This window comes from Panicum virgatum, chromosome 9N, assembly GCF_016808335.1.
Source record: "Panicum virgatum strain AP13 chromosome 9N, P.virgatum_v5, whole genome shotgun sequence".
NCBI lineage: Eukaryota > Viridiplantae > Streptophyta > Magnoliopsida > Poales > Poaceae > Panicum > Panicum virgatum.
The window spans coordinates 25,007,812-25,022,954 of record NC_053153.1 but is presented as its reverse complement, the minus strand read 5'-3'; the positions used below and the strand labels follow the sequence as shown (position 1 = coordinate 25,022,954).

The window sequence follows — 15,143 nt, the reverse complement described above, 5'->3', positions numbered from 1 at the left end:
TTGACGAAGATGAATTGCCGGATCTCCAAGAATTTATTGGGGAGATTATGGCACGGCTCGAGATGTGCTTCCCTCTGGGATTTTTTTATATAATGGAACACCTAATGATTCACATGGTCGATTTGATACAGACACTTGGTCCACTTTACCTACACGAAATATGGACGTATGAGCATTTCATGTCCATTCTAGTCCAATATGTATTGAATCGTGCATACCCTGGGGTCTATGATAGAGAGATATAGTACAAAGGAAATTATTGAATGTGCCTAGGTTACCTAAAGGATAAAGTAGGCATTGGTTTTCCTGCTCCACACTTTTGGGGAGATTGGAAGGGGTTGGCACGACCGGGAGGAAAACCTTCATCGACAAAGATTTCAAAGTGTACAACAAGCACATTATAGTATTTTGCAGTAGTTCATGATAATGGCACCTTTAGTCAGTGAACACTTGAGCATGACTCATGCAAAAAGTATTGGCCGCTCGGATGATTGGATCATGAGAGTGCACAAACATCGATTGTCTGATGGTTGACGGACCTGAATCAGAGACCGTGGAAGAACAAACGATCAAAAGACTAGTAGCTGGCCCATCTAGCAAGGTCACATCATAGCAAGGGTATGATATTAATATATATCTATTTTATACTACCGCAAAGGATAAGAAGACCGTGTCTCAGAACAGTGATGTTCGTATTGAGACCTTAGACGAGAGAACATGCCAAAACACCACATACTATAGCATCGTAGATGATATATGGGAAGTGCACTATAGTTCCAATATACAAATCCCGATCTTTCAGTGCAGTTGGATCAAACATCCAAAAGGTGTTGAGGTGGACGGCTATGGACTTATGATGGTTGACCTCAACAATGTTGGTTATAAAGACAACACATGGGTACTTGCTTCACAAGTCGCACAGGTACTGTACGTAGCTGATCCCACAAAGAAGACAAAGCACGTTGTCATCCCTGAAAAACAGGATATTATAGGAGTTGATGGTATCAGCGATATGGAAGAATATAATCAATACGAAGAAATGAACCTCTTCACAGACCTAACACAGAAGATGAGAACTATAGAAGCAAGCATAAGAAAAGATGACAAACTATGGGCAAGCAAGGACGGAGAAACGAGAATTGTTACCGCTTAAATGTGTAGCTAGTAAATTATTTTCAAATTTATGTAATCTCTCTATGTCTCGTGCATCCATGTATTCTGAATGAATTATATATATATATATATGAGACCCATTAGTGACACTTGGACTCAATTTTTATATTTTAGCCTCATTACTTAATGATGGATTTTCAAGATCTATAGAGGCGAGAGAATAAGATTTTATTTTTTCTATATTTACACATGCATGATAGTTGTTTTCCAAGATTTAGCGGGATAAGGATAAGTTAGATTTCAATTTAAATTAGTTTATTTGTATTTAACACACTCACACACATTAACACACACACACACACACTAACACACATGTATAGTCTAAAAAATTTATTATATATACTGAAATATAGTTGTCATTTTTTTTCTAGTTGGGTAAGTCACAATAGCCTTAGAGCACAAATTTCACTTTTTTATGTGCTTTGATATATTTTATGATTTAAACAAAATTTCATAACTAAAGAGAAAGAAAATCATTTTCAGAAGATGGATAATGCCCCCACCCGCCCCTTGAAGTTCATTTGTAGGGGCCGGTGGGCCGTCAACCACCATTGAATTCATTTCTAGGGGCGCCATCTACCCCTACAAACAGTTTTCAAATTTATTCTAAAACTTTGTTTAAATAATAAAATATAGCAAATTGTATAAAAAAATATGAAACTTGTACCCTAAGATGATTGTGACATATAGAACAAGAAAAAAAATATGCTTGGCATATTTCAGTATATAGAGATATTAAAAGTGTGGAAATCATAAAAGTGCCTTGAGTTATATGAGATATAGTAGTGTAGGGAGAGCCATCCATTGTGTTTTCCACGCTCTTAGTCATTATATATAGTTAAATATGCTTGTCGTATTTTTTTCTGGTTTATAAGTCACAATAGTCTTAGGGTACAATTTTCATTTTTTGATATGTTTTGATATACTTTATGAATTAAATGAATATTTTTTTCAAGGGTGGGTGAACCTCCCGCCCACCCCTGAAAACGATTTTGTTTTGCAAGCATTATCACTCTTTTAGATTCGCTTTCAAGCTTTGCAGAAAGCTAGCTTACCCCCAGATACTTTGATCCAGTTGTACACAAAAATTCTTCCTCTGCCCAATCTGTGCGAAAAGAGCGATGATCTGCATCTGATGCATTTTGCAGAGTTTTTCATGTTATATAGATGTGAGAATTAAGATTATTCTTTCTATTAAATAGCTGTGATTCACGCCATTTCCTCGCAGTTTAGTCCATATTTTTTAGAACAAAATATTTTTTTTAGTATATTTTTAGAAAATATAAAATACACCTTAGATATTAACTAAGGGGATAAATTTGTCCGGTTTTAACACTTTGATTACCCTGTTATCTGATTTTATAGTTGTACGTTGCAAATCGGTATATGATGCTAGTTAGACTTATCCCTAATAAAAAGGAAAAGAAAGAAAGTTTCAAACGAAGAAAGAAGTTTTCGGAGCAACCCACCTGTGTGACTTGTATGTACTTCGGCCCACACAAGTCACAACATGATAGGCCCTATTACATAGGCCCACCACAAAAATCCTAATCGAGCTAGGTTACTCTACAATAGGGTTAACAATTTCGTTTTTACTGTTCGGAATTTCGTTTGTTTGACCAAAATTTGACTTTTATATTTTTGAATTTGGAATTCAAATATATAATTTTCCAGACCGAAATTTCTATCCCGGTGAGTAGCGAAAACGGGAAAAATGACCGAAATTTCGGTCTTTCCGACCGAAATTGTTAACCCTGTCTACAACAATGAACCAGCCGCCTAGTAGAGCTTTCAGCCCGAACGGTGGAAATGTTCGGCACAAACATACGCCTAGGCATGAAACTTGATTAGGCACCCCTCAAAAAAAATGAAACTTGATTGAAATGAACCATCTCAAAATATAAAGAAATGAACCATCTCAAAACATAAAGAAATGAACCACATCACGAAATAAGGATGAACCAAATCATGTTGTGTGGCTAAATTTTCGTGACAAGAAATTCTCGTGGTTCGCTGGTCATATATATTTAACTCACGATTCCACTACATTTCAGTTTCACATCATTGCAAATGAAGCCTTTGACTTTCTTGGGCATTGTCACATCATTGCAACCGTACGCATAATGCATATCCTAATCCCTTCCACACACACACAAAAAAGTCTACATAGATGCCGAGTGTAAAAATGGGCGAGTTCGAATCGATTAAGCTCGAGGAACAACTGGCAAGGAAAAAGACACCGCACCAGCCATAGCATCGACGATAGAAAAACAAAGGCTGCGGCAGTGAAGAAAACGCGGCGGAGTTTCATGTGGCTATTATTTGCCTTGTAATTACACACGGAATCTCGAAGCAAACAGGATGGCAGACACGTTAACAACCGAATTACAAAATGCGAGAATTATTGACCAATCTCTGCGTTCTGTTTCCCTCTCTCACAACTCTTCAATCCTCTGTGTTTACATCCTTCAGACCAACACACGCGTTATTTCCACTCGCAAACAGCACAGCCAGGGCAGAACACAACTCCAGACACACGACAGATCACAGGACACCTCAAGCATCTATTTGAACAAATCGACGTGAGCCACCACAGGACACCTGGTCAGACAGTTCAAAGAAAACCACACCCCAAAAGCAGAAGAAGGAAAAAAAAAAGATACTTCCATCGTGTGAGGACATCAGCCAAGAATGAGACTTGCCTACCACTGTAGGAAATCCTTCAGGTGATCACCTCGCCGCTCCTCCTGATCCCGCCGTCGCCGCCCCCTGGCCCCTCCGCATCACCGGCCTCCTCCCGCAGTGCCCCCCAGCACCGCCGCTGTCGACACCGATCGCCGCCGCCTCGCCACGCCATTGACCGGGATCCCAGCTGTGGACGGACGGCCACAGATCAGAGGATTTAGAGAGGTGCCGGAGGACGAAAAAGGAGGGGAGGGAGTGGATAGTACCAAACGCCTTTCTACCTCACGAAGGCACGAGTGACGGGCTCATCCACTTCACTTCCCATTGGCAGGAAAGGAGGAGAATGAGGGCGGCCAACGAGGGGTGCACCTCAGCTATGGGATTAAACTAATGGCGATGATTAGGCCATGGAGAGAGGGGGCCTAACGCTCTTGGAATCTTACACGGACTAAACTAGGCGAGAGATGGGGTGGATCTTGAGAAAATCTCCACTTTTTATATCACCTCCCACTGTCTCTCGCAGAATCAAGTATTCACCAATGGCCGCCTCGTCAACAGAAGCTGGTGGATCAGATTGCCGCGGCGTGCCTCTAGATGACAGGCGGCAACATCTATCTTCGGCTTGACGACTGTTTGGAACGCATGAATTTCATTCATATGAAAACAGCACGATTTCCTCCTGAAATCGTCCATTTTGAACTGTCATCTGTAGCTTCTTCTTGCTGGAGAACTGGCGACTCCAAGCGCGTATGGACCTGAAATGCTGTCACTCACAAATGGGATTAGGAAATGGCACGTCTCATCACGCCCTTGTTAGCCATGTTAGGTGCTAGTTAATTAAAGGGCATGCCGGTCACCAGAAATGGTAGGTAGTGTACGGGAAATATTAATGCCAAAGCTGTTGCATCATTAAAATCTTGCAAGTAACAGCAGGTCACCTAGTCTCCCTCGGTGAGATCCCAGATCCAGTAACAGTATCCTGCAGAGACATGGTACCCCATGTACGCATGTGTCTTAGGCCTGTTTAGATTTTTACTGTAAATTCTGTAAAAGCAAAAAAAAATGTCACATCGAATGTTGGAACACATGCATGGAGTATTAAATGAAGTCTATTTACAAAACTTTTTGCATGGATGGGTTGTAAATTGCGAGACGAATCCAATGAGCCTACTTAATCTATGATTTGCAACAGTGATGCTACAGTAACCATCCGCTAATTATGGATTAATCATAAATTAATTAGCATCACTAGATTCGTCTCATGATTTGCAACCCATCTATACAAAAAAATTTGTAAATAGACTTCATTTAGTACTTCAAATTAGCAAGATTCCAACGCAAAATTACTGAAGATAAATGGTGGAATTCATCACGCTCTTAACAAGCAAAACAAGGAGAGAGACTTTAGCCCAGCGGCTTCAAAATTTAAATTTACGGGGGGAAAAGCAGCTGCAATATATACTAGAACTGTAGTGTCATGGACCATATCACCTTTAGAACAGTGAAACGATTCTACTTAAAAGCAAGGGCTAATGCATTCTTGTCCAACCCCGTTAATCTTTCTGGTTAAATTATGGATAGTAGCGGAAAACCTAGAGGTTAAAGCAGGAGCTGGGAATCTAGGCGTGCAAATACGTGCTGACCAGAGAATCAGCACACGTAAAAAACAAACCATTAAAGTGCTTCAGATTGATCAAGTGTCTGCCTCACTGCGGGCGGATGGAGAATGCATTGCTGAAGCCAGTGCGGCCAAAGCTGATTCTGCGTTTGTTATGCAAGGGACGCAGAATCTTCGCTTTAGCCTTTCCATCTCGTCACCATGTCTTTAGAATCTTAAGGATTAAGACTCCGGTAGCAGTGAGATGGATTAGTGTTTGCCTATTCGGCTAACTGTTTGTCTTTAAACTAAAGTTGCATACCAACTTCAACGTGGAAAATGACATCTAATTCTTGTGTCCAGACCATCGGATCTAAACAGCCCTGGTCGATCGACCATACAATTTTTTGTTATCAACTGTCTTTTTGGACTATATCTATACAACTATCTTCTAACATCTGGAGGATCGTATCATCAGCCTTGAATCTAATTCAGCATTAAGCCTGTAATTCCCACTGTTTGTTTTGAGCTCTGAAAGCAGGCTTTTTCATGTTCTGCACTGGCAAAACTTTAAATGTGCTGAATCATGTGGCCTTTTTCAGTTACTAGGAATAGAATAGTGACCCAAATGGAATTGATTCACTTACATGGCCTAAGTTGACACCTTTTTGAAAGTTCGCATTCACTACTGCACCAGCAAACGCCACGAAGCTTCGTGAGAACATTGCATTTCCTACTTTCCTCCTCTCTGAAAGGGAGGACACAGCATTGTTATAAGTGGATGAGACAAACCTCAGCTTGCAACCAGGTTGTGCGCACAAATGTCAGCAGATTGGTTTGCTTCACATCTGTACATGCATGACCAGAAAGCTTGCAAGTCAGATGTCACGTTTGGCTCAGATAAATCCATAACCTTATATGAGCTCAGCGTTGGATTTGGACCATAGAAAGCTTGCTACACTTAGGTTTCAGCCACTGGGAGTCTAGGTGTCTGAGTAGATATGAACATAGGCAAACTGAAGATGGACTGTGACAGGTTGCTAGTTGCTTAGATAACGCAAGAATTCCTTTTGAGTGCGCAAGGGCAAGTGGGATTACCACCTGGTAGATGGGGATGATTGTGGCTTGGAGGAAAAAAGTGCATACGTGAGAGGATTTCTTTAGTGTGTTGAACTTGCAAACTAGGACCAATTTTTCACCAGAACATGAAGCGTTAACATTTCTCCTTTGTGTGAATTGGGCAAGTTATTCACTCTGTTCGCTGGGCTGGAGCTGGAGCTGGTGGTTGGAGTGGTGTGAGAGAAAAATACTGTTGGCTGGCTGGTGGCTAGAAGCTAGTGCTGGAGCTGGGTGAGAGGAAAACATTGTTGGGCTGGAGGCTGCTGGAGCTACCGAACAGAGTCATTATTCTGAAATGTTTGCAAACAACAATTCCAACCACTTGCAATTGCTGAAGTCTGTGATGGAAAAACTATTTTAACAATTGGACAAAGATTCTGCAATATGAAAATACAATAATATTCCTAATCATACGTACGGAAGCACTGCTAAAAGGAGGCCCCTCAAAATGATGGATCAATTATAGCTTTCAAAAAATTTTATGGATCGCCATTCTGAAGGGGAAACAAGGCTAATTGATTACTATATATGTGGAAGGGCAAGTGAAGAGCTCAGGGTGGCCCAACATTTCCTACCCCAGTATGTACCATTCTTTCAGTTTGTTTTCGCCGAATGCTAAGTGCTGGAATCATGGTTCATGCCTGCAGCACGCTAGCACAGCTTTGTCAAAATGAGAAAATGCACCTAAAGCCCGGGGGGGGGGGGGGATTGAGATTCAGTGACTTGCTCAAGCCAAGTCACTGAGCACTGTTCCGGTAACTTGCCACCTCTTGAGAGCCGTCCATTTCGTGATCGACGGACAGATCTGCGTGATACTGTACGTGCTACAGTACTATCGGCACAGTGATTTTCCTTGTCGTTTAGCGCCAGTTACGTTGTGACAAGTCACTGAATCCGTCTCGGGGGGAGGGGGGTTGGGGGGGTGGTCCTTCGTTTTGAGGCTTTGGTTTCCTTTGACTCTTTGGTTTCACGAAGAGTCCAGAACCCTGCTACTTTATGGTTGCCCATTTTGGTGGTTCTATTTATTTATTTTCTTAGCCTACTCCAACTTGATTGGGACAAAAAAGATTTGTTGTGCTGTATTAATTTACTTCTCTGCTTTTTGTTTGGCGGCATTTACAGTGCATCGGAAGGGTTATCACAGATAGGAAATTCTCAGTGTTTATTGATCATAAACTACAGGTAAATTATTACAACTGGGTACTGCAACTTATCATGAAGTATATAGATACAGCAAGTGCTCTGCGTATTTCATTAGACCCAGAAAGTAGGTACCAGATATTGAAAATTCATACCTGATGTGACAATTGAAGAACTGGCACCAAGAGTCACGAAGTGAATGAATGACAGGAAGCCATGCTTTGGTCGAAGACAAACATCTGCGAAGAAAGATCTGTCAATTCAGTAGAAAGACAACATATACAAACATCTGTCAAGTGCCAAATACTTTTTTTTCTGGAACTTCACCAGGTATTCTTTCTGACAATTTGCACTAATCATCAACCACAGTTGTACCCTGAAAAGGACCAGCGCCAAGTTATACTGTAGCAGTATGCTACTACCTACAAAAGACCTTAGGCCCGTTTAGTTCCCAAAATTTTTCCTACAGTACCCGTCACATCGAATCTTTCGACACATGCATGAAGAAAATAACTAATTATACAGTCTGACTGATTTTCACGAGATGAATCTAACGACATTAATTAATCCATGATTGGACATTAATTGGCAAATAACAACGAAAGTGCTGAAGTGTCAAAACCCAAACTTTTTCGCGAACTAAACGGAGCCTTATTGGAAGATTTGTGTTCAATTCCATCACCCCAGCAGGCATTACCTCCTTTGACTTGCCTGTTGCCATAGTCCTAAGGAAGCCCAAAACAAAATAGCCATAAGTGGTAGGATGTCCTTAGAGTCTCCTTGGAAAGTGGAACTGGTCATCCTGCAATGTTTTTTTAGGGGAGAGTAGGGGAAGCCCCTATGGGTTCTGTCGGTACCCCAGGACTGGGGTACCCCCTCTTGCTGTGTCTAGGCAAGAAGAGCTTTGTAGTTATCCTTAACTACGTCCAGCAGCCGAACCCCTGCGGTCCGGAAGCCCTGTTCACCCGTCAACGGTCCCGGACTCGTCCTCTGGTTGGGAAAGGTCCGGGGAGCATCACGTGTTCCGGAAGAAGCAGACGCTCAGCCCGAACAGCCGGAGGCTCCGGACCTCCCGTGGAGGTCCAGGTCCCCGCGGAATCCCGGACCCCCTTTGGGGTCTCGGACCCCTCGCCAAGGGAAGGAATCGACACCCCGCCTCGGGGTGGTCCGGGGCCGCCACGTGTCTGCAAGCGTAGAACACGTATATAAAGCCGCTTGGTCTCCATATTAAGGTTCACCTACCGCTGTATTCATTGCGGTAGGAGGACGTCCGCATTGATGTAGCAGAAGCCGAGGCGATTCTTTGACCAGGGGGCACTATTGATCGCGTATTACCAAGATACATAGTGGGGCTGCTGGCGCCGCCCACGCCGCGCCTGTCAGTCTGCCGTAACAGGTGGATACAACGGCTCGGCTTCACCCATTATGACGCCTACATAATAGCCTCAACAGGTCACGCCGCAAGCTACGTTCCCCCAACGGGCACCTTGCTGACGGGACAAGAGAAGACCACCCTTCTTCAGAGGGCTAGCAGGGCATGGAAGCGTATCGGAGGAAAGATTCGTAACCACTGTAGCCATTTGACTACTCTGCGCAGTATGCTGCACAGTCACGTTGGGCCCACTTGTCGGGGCCCCAACGTCCTATGTATCCGCACCCCTTGGTCTATAAAAGGGGGGGCGCCCGCTAGAAGAAAAACTCAGGCTGGGTGAGAGCCAAGGCCCGGCAGAGGATAGATTCATACACAACAGAGATCAAAACTTCTCCCAGTGGATGTAGGGTATTACGCTCCGGCGGCCCGAACCACTCTAGATCGCGTGTTCTTGTGTGCCTATCTCAGAGCTAGATTAGCCTAACCGCCTAGTACCTTCCCGAATACTCCCTCTCTGGGAACAGGCGGGTGCGTTCCGCCACCCGGCTATGGGTACCCTAGAAATCCCACGACAGGTTCCATGTTTATTCTAGCACATGTACATCAAAAGCGGCATGCAGTCCCAGCACCCAGAAAAGGGTTTAGAGTGGATGAGCCATTGTAGGGCCAAAGCATGTGACAACAGTAGTTTCAGATTTAACAGGGATGTAGATTATAAAACATTATATTTTTATTGATTCTCATGTTTTTTAACTGGTGGATACAATCATTTATACAATGCATGCCTCCAACATACTTCCAAGAGGCATACTGGATCATTAGCAGAACAGTTCATCAAGAGTTCACTGTTTATGCAGATCTCCGGGTCAGCTGATCCTTCGACGTGCTCTCAAATATCTTGTCTGCGTTGCCTACCTCAAAACCGTCGCGCCTGTGGTGTTCTTTCACCTACAGAAATTACAAAAGGAGCATTCCGTTTAGCAGATTAACGCATTTGATACAGGCAAAGAGTAAAGCATAATAATTCTTCTGCGAATTGATACCGTAATACAGGACACCCAAAAGTTCTATAAAGAGAACAGTGGATAGAAGTGATTATTGCCGGTACTTAGGAGAATTATTCAAGCTAGAGAATTAAATATTTCATATAATAGTTGTTACCAATAATTTAATATTTCAGAAGAGTAACATTTATATAGCAACCCTGGAGGTTGAAGTGAAACATCCCCCCATGTCAAATTATCAGCAGGAAACAGAAATGTTTGACAAGAATAATTCTAAGCCATGTACAAAAGGTATGGATCAGTGAGAAAATTGTGCAAACCTCTTCATCTTGCAAATCTTTGAACTGCGGTAGCAGTAGGCGTTCAGCAAATTCAATATACGATCGAGGAACAGATTCAATGATTCCATCAGCAAATGTAAACAATGATGAATCAGCTACTGTTGAGCTTTGCTGAAGGAGACCATCAGGACTCACTATGATCATATACAAAAAAAAAAAGAGTAAGCATGCAAATTAGCTTATCCACAAAATGTGGAACAATAACGAGAAACATGTACACTTCATGCACCAAACTTCCATGATATGCTATAAACTAAGGTTCAAGCAACCAGATCCAGTAAAAACAGGAGGCAGCAGGTTAAACCTTCATGGGAAAAAAACAAAATTGCCCTCTGAGATTTTTCAAACTTTGTTTTTCTTTTGCATAATCGAACAAACTTGGGGTTATATTAAAAGCACATAAAAGCATTTACATCAAACAAGTTGGTGGGAGAAACACCAATCAGCATGTTAGTGTCTTAACTTTTGTTTTTGAACTCCTATGCATAATAAACATAGTAAAAGCTCTATATAAATGCCAAATGATTGGAAAGAATGTGGCAGTGTTGAGTATATACATCAGGCTAATCTATTCTATTGGCTAATACATTATACATCAAGACTAATGGAGACATTGGTCTTCCCATGATTCAGGTCAAAGTAACATGGTAAGTTGGTAACATATAAGTTAGCTGCAGATACTTCAAATATCTTGATGGAAATTTTGCAAAGATTAATCCATAGTCTTGATGTGTACATAGATATACAATGTATGGACCAATATGGGATGGGCCAGATATACACTTAACAAAAAGGATTTTATTTCAAGATGACAAGAGAGCTAATAACTTTCTCCTAAAACATGTCTACTTATTTCCCGGAAAAAAAAACATTTGTCTTCAACATGGTCAAACTGCACTACTTATTAAACTTCAAGTACCATAAAATGCAGTTATCTATAGTGCTCCCGAGCAAAATATATATTCAATGTTCAGTGGAATATAGGGCATAAAACAATCAAGGCAAATATATAAGAAGCCACTAACTACTAAATATAATCTGGATGGAGCAGATATCAACAACAGACCTTTCAGAATCCCTCCTTCTGAATTTAACTTGAAACCATTGTCCTCCACAAATTTGTTGAACTTATTAATACTTCTGATATCTGACTCTAGGCAATGTGTGGCAATTGTGGCATGATTTAGTGCATAGCCATTAACAAGAGTCCATGCTGCATATTCACTTTCCCTGATGTCCAAAAACAAGAGTGAATAAAGCACAGGTGTCAACAGAATATAAACGAAGCTGAAAAAGTGGAACCAAAAACACCAGTAAAGAAATGAACAAAAGGGTAACTTCAGATCTTCCAGCATTTGCATTGAATAACTAATATGTTCAAACATGTGTTTTAACTCTTCAAACAGTAGTTAATCTCGTACCTAGACAAAACCTCGAAATCTGAATAAATGGGCTTCTCCCATGTCAGCTCCCCAGATATACTTGCAACAGCGGCATGTTTATTTCCTTTGCCAGAAGTTTTAATATACTTATGTATAATTTCCTGTACAGAAAAGTAAACCCATGAATTTGTTTGGTACACAAAAGATATCAACAAGAGTAATGGACTAGTAAAAATAATGCGAGACTTATTATCAGAAAAAATAACATCCTATCCCCTGTCTGAGAGCATAAGTGATTTTAAAACCAGTTGATTACAGTCTGATCTCGTAATGAAGATAAAAACTATGTAATATCTCTGTTTCGAAAATATATCACCTAATACAATTAGGCACTAAACACCACCCTTCCTTCTGTGTAGTGCAATAGCTGCCTGGGCAGAGCGGCCTCCTAGCCTGCCTAATCAGATTAGAAACTGATTGCAGCACTGCCGTCTGCCTGAAACACAGAAAAACCAAAAGGGCATGCAACACAGAAAGTACTTTGTATCCTTTAGAAACATAGTTTTTTTTATTGGAAAACTCCAAGGGAAATACCTGAAGCATAAAGGTGCGGCACCAAGGGTTTGAACCCTGGGCGGGAGCACTCCGGCCACTGGCCTTTGCCATTGCACCATCAGCCCCTTCGCCTTTAGAAACATAGTTAATTCTTAGAGTTGTTTTAATCAAAGGAAATTGTAACCGATATGGGAGCTATGATCATCTAGATCACTCTTATTTGACTAATTTGACATCACTATCTTTCTCCTTAGACATGCAATGTCTTCGCGATGCATTTCAAAATCCTTCCTTCAGCTAAGTGTGATCAATGAAATGTGCAGTTCTTCATTGTGATACCTTTTACAAAATACATAAGTGAAATAAGTGAAGCAGAAAGTCAGGAATTTACCTGGCTTTGGGCAGTCAACTCATCCACAAGAAGTTCAGAAATGAATATCCTTGGCAAAGGTCCATATACACCAGTTCCAGTGTAGCCATCATTGGTTGGAGGCGAAAACCATATTGCTCTAAGCTTTTTGGCTGGAAATCTTAGTTCTTCACGAGGTAGATAACCAAAATCAATGAAAAAATCAGCAAGTGAATTTATACCATAACCATTAACCTGCAATTGTAGCAGATAAACACATTACTTATATTTACCATAATTAATACTGCATGATTCCACACTATGTAGCATACAGGGAAACTATGTAACTTTATTTATGCTTGTACTTATACTCACCCCAAATGTCCGGAAAGCAAGGTGATCATAACAAATGTGGTCACCATCATAAGAACGGATAAGCTCCAAAATGGTTTTGGCTGTTGGATTCCTATTCAAATAAACCTTTTCCATATTTGATATAACCGTTCGGAAAAAGGAATCAGCACCCTGAAATACAAGAAAATTAAGAGCATCACTCCATTTTCACTCAGAAATTTGGAAAAATATATAAATAACACAGCAGTACAGCACAAAAACAAAAGGTGTACATCGAGGTGAACAAAATGTGACTGAGAAAATTTATCATTCAGATAACTATAGCCACACAAGCATCTTATATGCCATGTATAATATCCATCTTGAACAGCATTGACACATTGGAAGGAACAAACCATGCCAATAAGTATATAAATATATTAGCTTGCAGTGCCAACAAGCATATTAGTCACACAAATATTTTATCTGGCAGTGACTAATTAGACTCAGATGTAACAGGCACACTCTATGCCCTGCTTTTTCTACAGGAGAACTTATAAGATGTGTGTTCCATCATTACAGTATTTAGATCTTCTGCTAGTAGTATTCATGTGCAACCAACAGAAATCTGCATAGCCTCATGCCTCACCATGGGTAAAGTCACTTAGCCCGTGTTTAGATGCAAAAACCAAAATTCCAAAAAAAATTTCCGGCACCTGCATGGAGACTTAAATCTAGACGAAATAAAAAACGCATTGCGACTGCTGTCTGTAAATAGCGAGACGAATCTAATGAACCTAATTATGCTGTAATTAGATGCTAAATTGCTACAGTAATGCTACAGTAAATAACCTCTAATGACGGATTAATTAGGCTCATTAGATTCGTCTCGCGATTTACAGACGAATTCTGTAATTATTTTTGTAATTAGTCTATATTTAGTACTTCAAATGTAGAAAGATGCCTTTTCAAAATTTTTACATCGCGCAACTAAACGGGGCCTTAATTTTATACCCCCATCAGAGTCGGACTCAGGAACCAGGACACTGCCCAATGCTTATATAAAGGTACCAAAAGTAAAAGAGTCAGCTGAGGCGTACTTTGCTAACCGCGATTATTAAGTCCAAAAGGTGTTTCATTGATAACTCAGTGGATCATGGGTTTTTTTCGTAAAGATGTGAAATCAATCAATCAATTTTTTTCTTAATGGTGCTAATCAATAAAATAATCAAACAAAACATCTGTCTGCTCGCGTGTCCCCCCTCAATGTGTTTCCATGTTAAGTTCAAAAAAATGTGTTTCCATGTGCTGACTTGTGGTACGACGAATTGTACACCCGCACATTTGAGACTTATCACTGTCCCTCTGGCAATAACAAGCTAACAACATCGCATAGCTGCATCAGCAACAGAGAGCGGGCAGAGCCCTCAGCCCTTCTATGGTACGAGACTGAGACAGGAATAAGTTCTTGTTAACATGTAACTAAAAAAAGGACTCGAGACTGGCATCCCATATCCCATCCCTTTGCGACACGAGCAGGTGGAAAGCACGCCCGTTCGCGGCGGCGAGTTGGTACCTTGGGAAGCGGGTCGGCGGGGGCGGGAGCCCCGCTATCTGCCGCGGCGGCCATGGCAATGCGACGGCACCCGGGGCCGACGCCGAGACCGGGGATGCGGAAGGGAGCGGCCGCGGGGGCACCGCGGCGCAGGCGGAGAAGCGCGGCCCCCGGGGAACGAGCGGCGGCGAGGATCGCGCTCCCGGCGGACATGGGGGTTCGTGGAGCCGACGAGATGAGGCAAGCAGCGGGCGTTGGAAAGCGGAGTGGAGCGGATCAGCACGACAAGTAAGCGAGCAGAGCGGAGTGGTGCGGGTGATGAAGAGCGGAGCGGGGTGGACGAGTCGTGCCCGGGCCCCGGGATGGAAAGCCAGCGGCAGCGGAAGGACGGGGATGGAATGGAAGGATGCGGACGACGGCGGGGCCTGACGTGGAAAGGAGTTGGAGTTGCGAGCGGATTTGTCCTACTCCGGCGGGGATCCGTCTAGAAGTGGGCCTGCTCGCCTCCTCCGAGGTGGTTAGAAATGGGCTTTCACAA

The 15,143-nt window shown here is 42.1% G+C and overlaps 2 protein-coding genes across 13 annotated transcripts; both read right to left on the bottom strand.

The window, feature by feature from the left end:
• Positions 1 to 3,506: 3,506 nt before the first annotated feature.
• Positions 3,507 to 8,561, bottom strand: LOC120689723. Of its 12 annotated transcripts, none has more exons than XR_005681403.1 (5): positions 8,412 to 8,561; positions 8,042 to 8,090; positions 7,870 to 7,953; positions 6,103 to 6,203; positions 3,507 to 4,837 (listed from the first exon to the last, which is right to left on the bottom strand). XR_005681403.1 is itself a non-coding variant. In XM_039972111.1 (5 exons), the coding sequence occupies exons 1-5, from the start codon at positions 8,513 to 8,515 to the stop codon at positions 4,561 to 4,563; spliced, it is 351 nt and encodes a 116-aa protein (XP_039828045.1). In that variant the 5' UTR covers positions 8,516 to 8,561; the 3' UTR covers positions 3,507 to 4,560. The 12 variants fall into 12 exon arrangements, 1 of the variants encoding a protein (XP_039828045.1); XM_039972111.1 differs by lacking the exon at positions 6,103 to 6,203 and having other exon boundaries at positions 3,507 to 4,613; positions 4,797 to 4,837; positions 8,022 to 8,090; XR_005681408.1 differs by having other exon boundaries at positions 3,507 to 4,613; positions 4,797 to 4,902; positions 7,870 to 8,561.
• A 1,233-nt stretch (positions 8,562 to 9,794) lies between these two features.
• LOC120689722 lies at positions 9,795 to 14,948 on the bottom strand. The gene is made up of 7 exons (XM_039972110.1): positions 14,627 to 14,948; positions 13,093 to 13,242; positions 12,760 to 12,972; positions 11,853 to 11,974; positions 11,498 to 11,661; positions 10,411 to 10,565; positions 9,795 to 10,034 (listed from the first exon to the last, which is right to left on the bottom strand). The coding sequence occupies exons 1-7, from the start codon at positions 14,816 to 14,818 to the stop codon at positions 9,936 to 9,938; spliced, it is 1,095 nt and encodes a 364-aa protein (XP_039828044.1). The 5' UTR covers positions 14,819 to 14,948; the 3' UTR covers positions 9,795 to 9,935.
• Between the last annotated feature and the right edge of the window lie 195 nt (positions 14,949 to 15,143).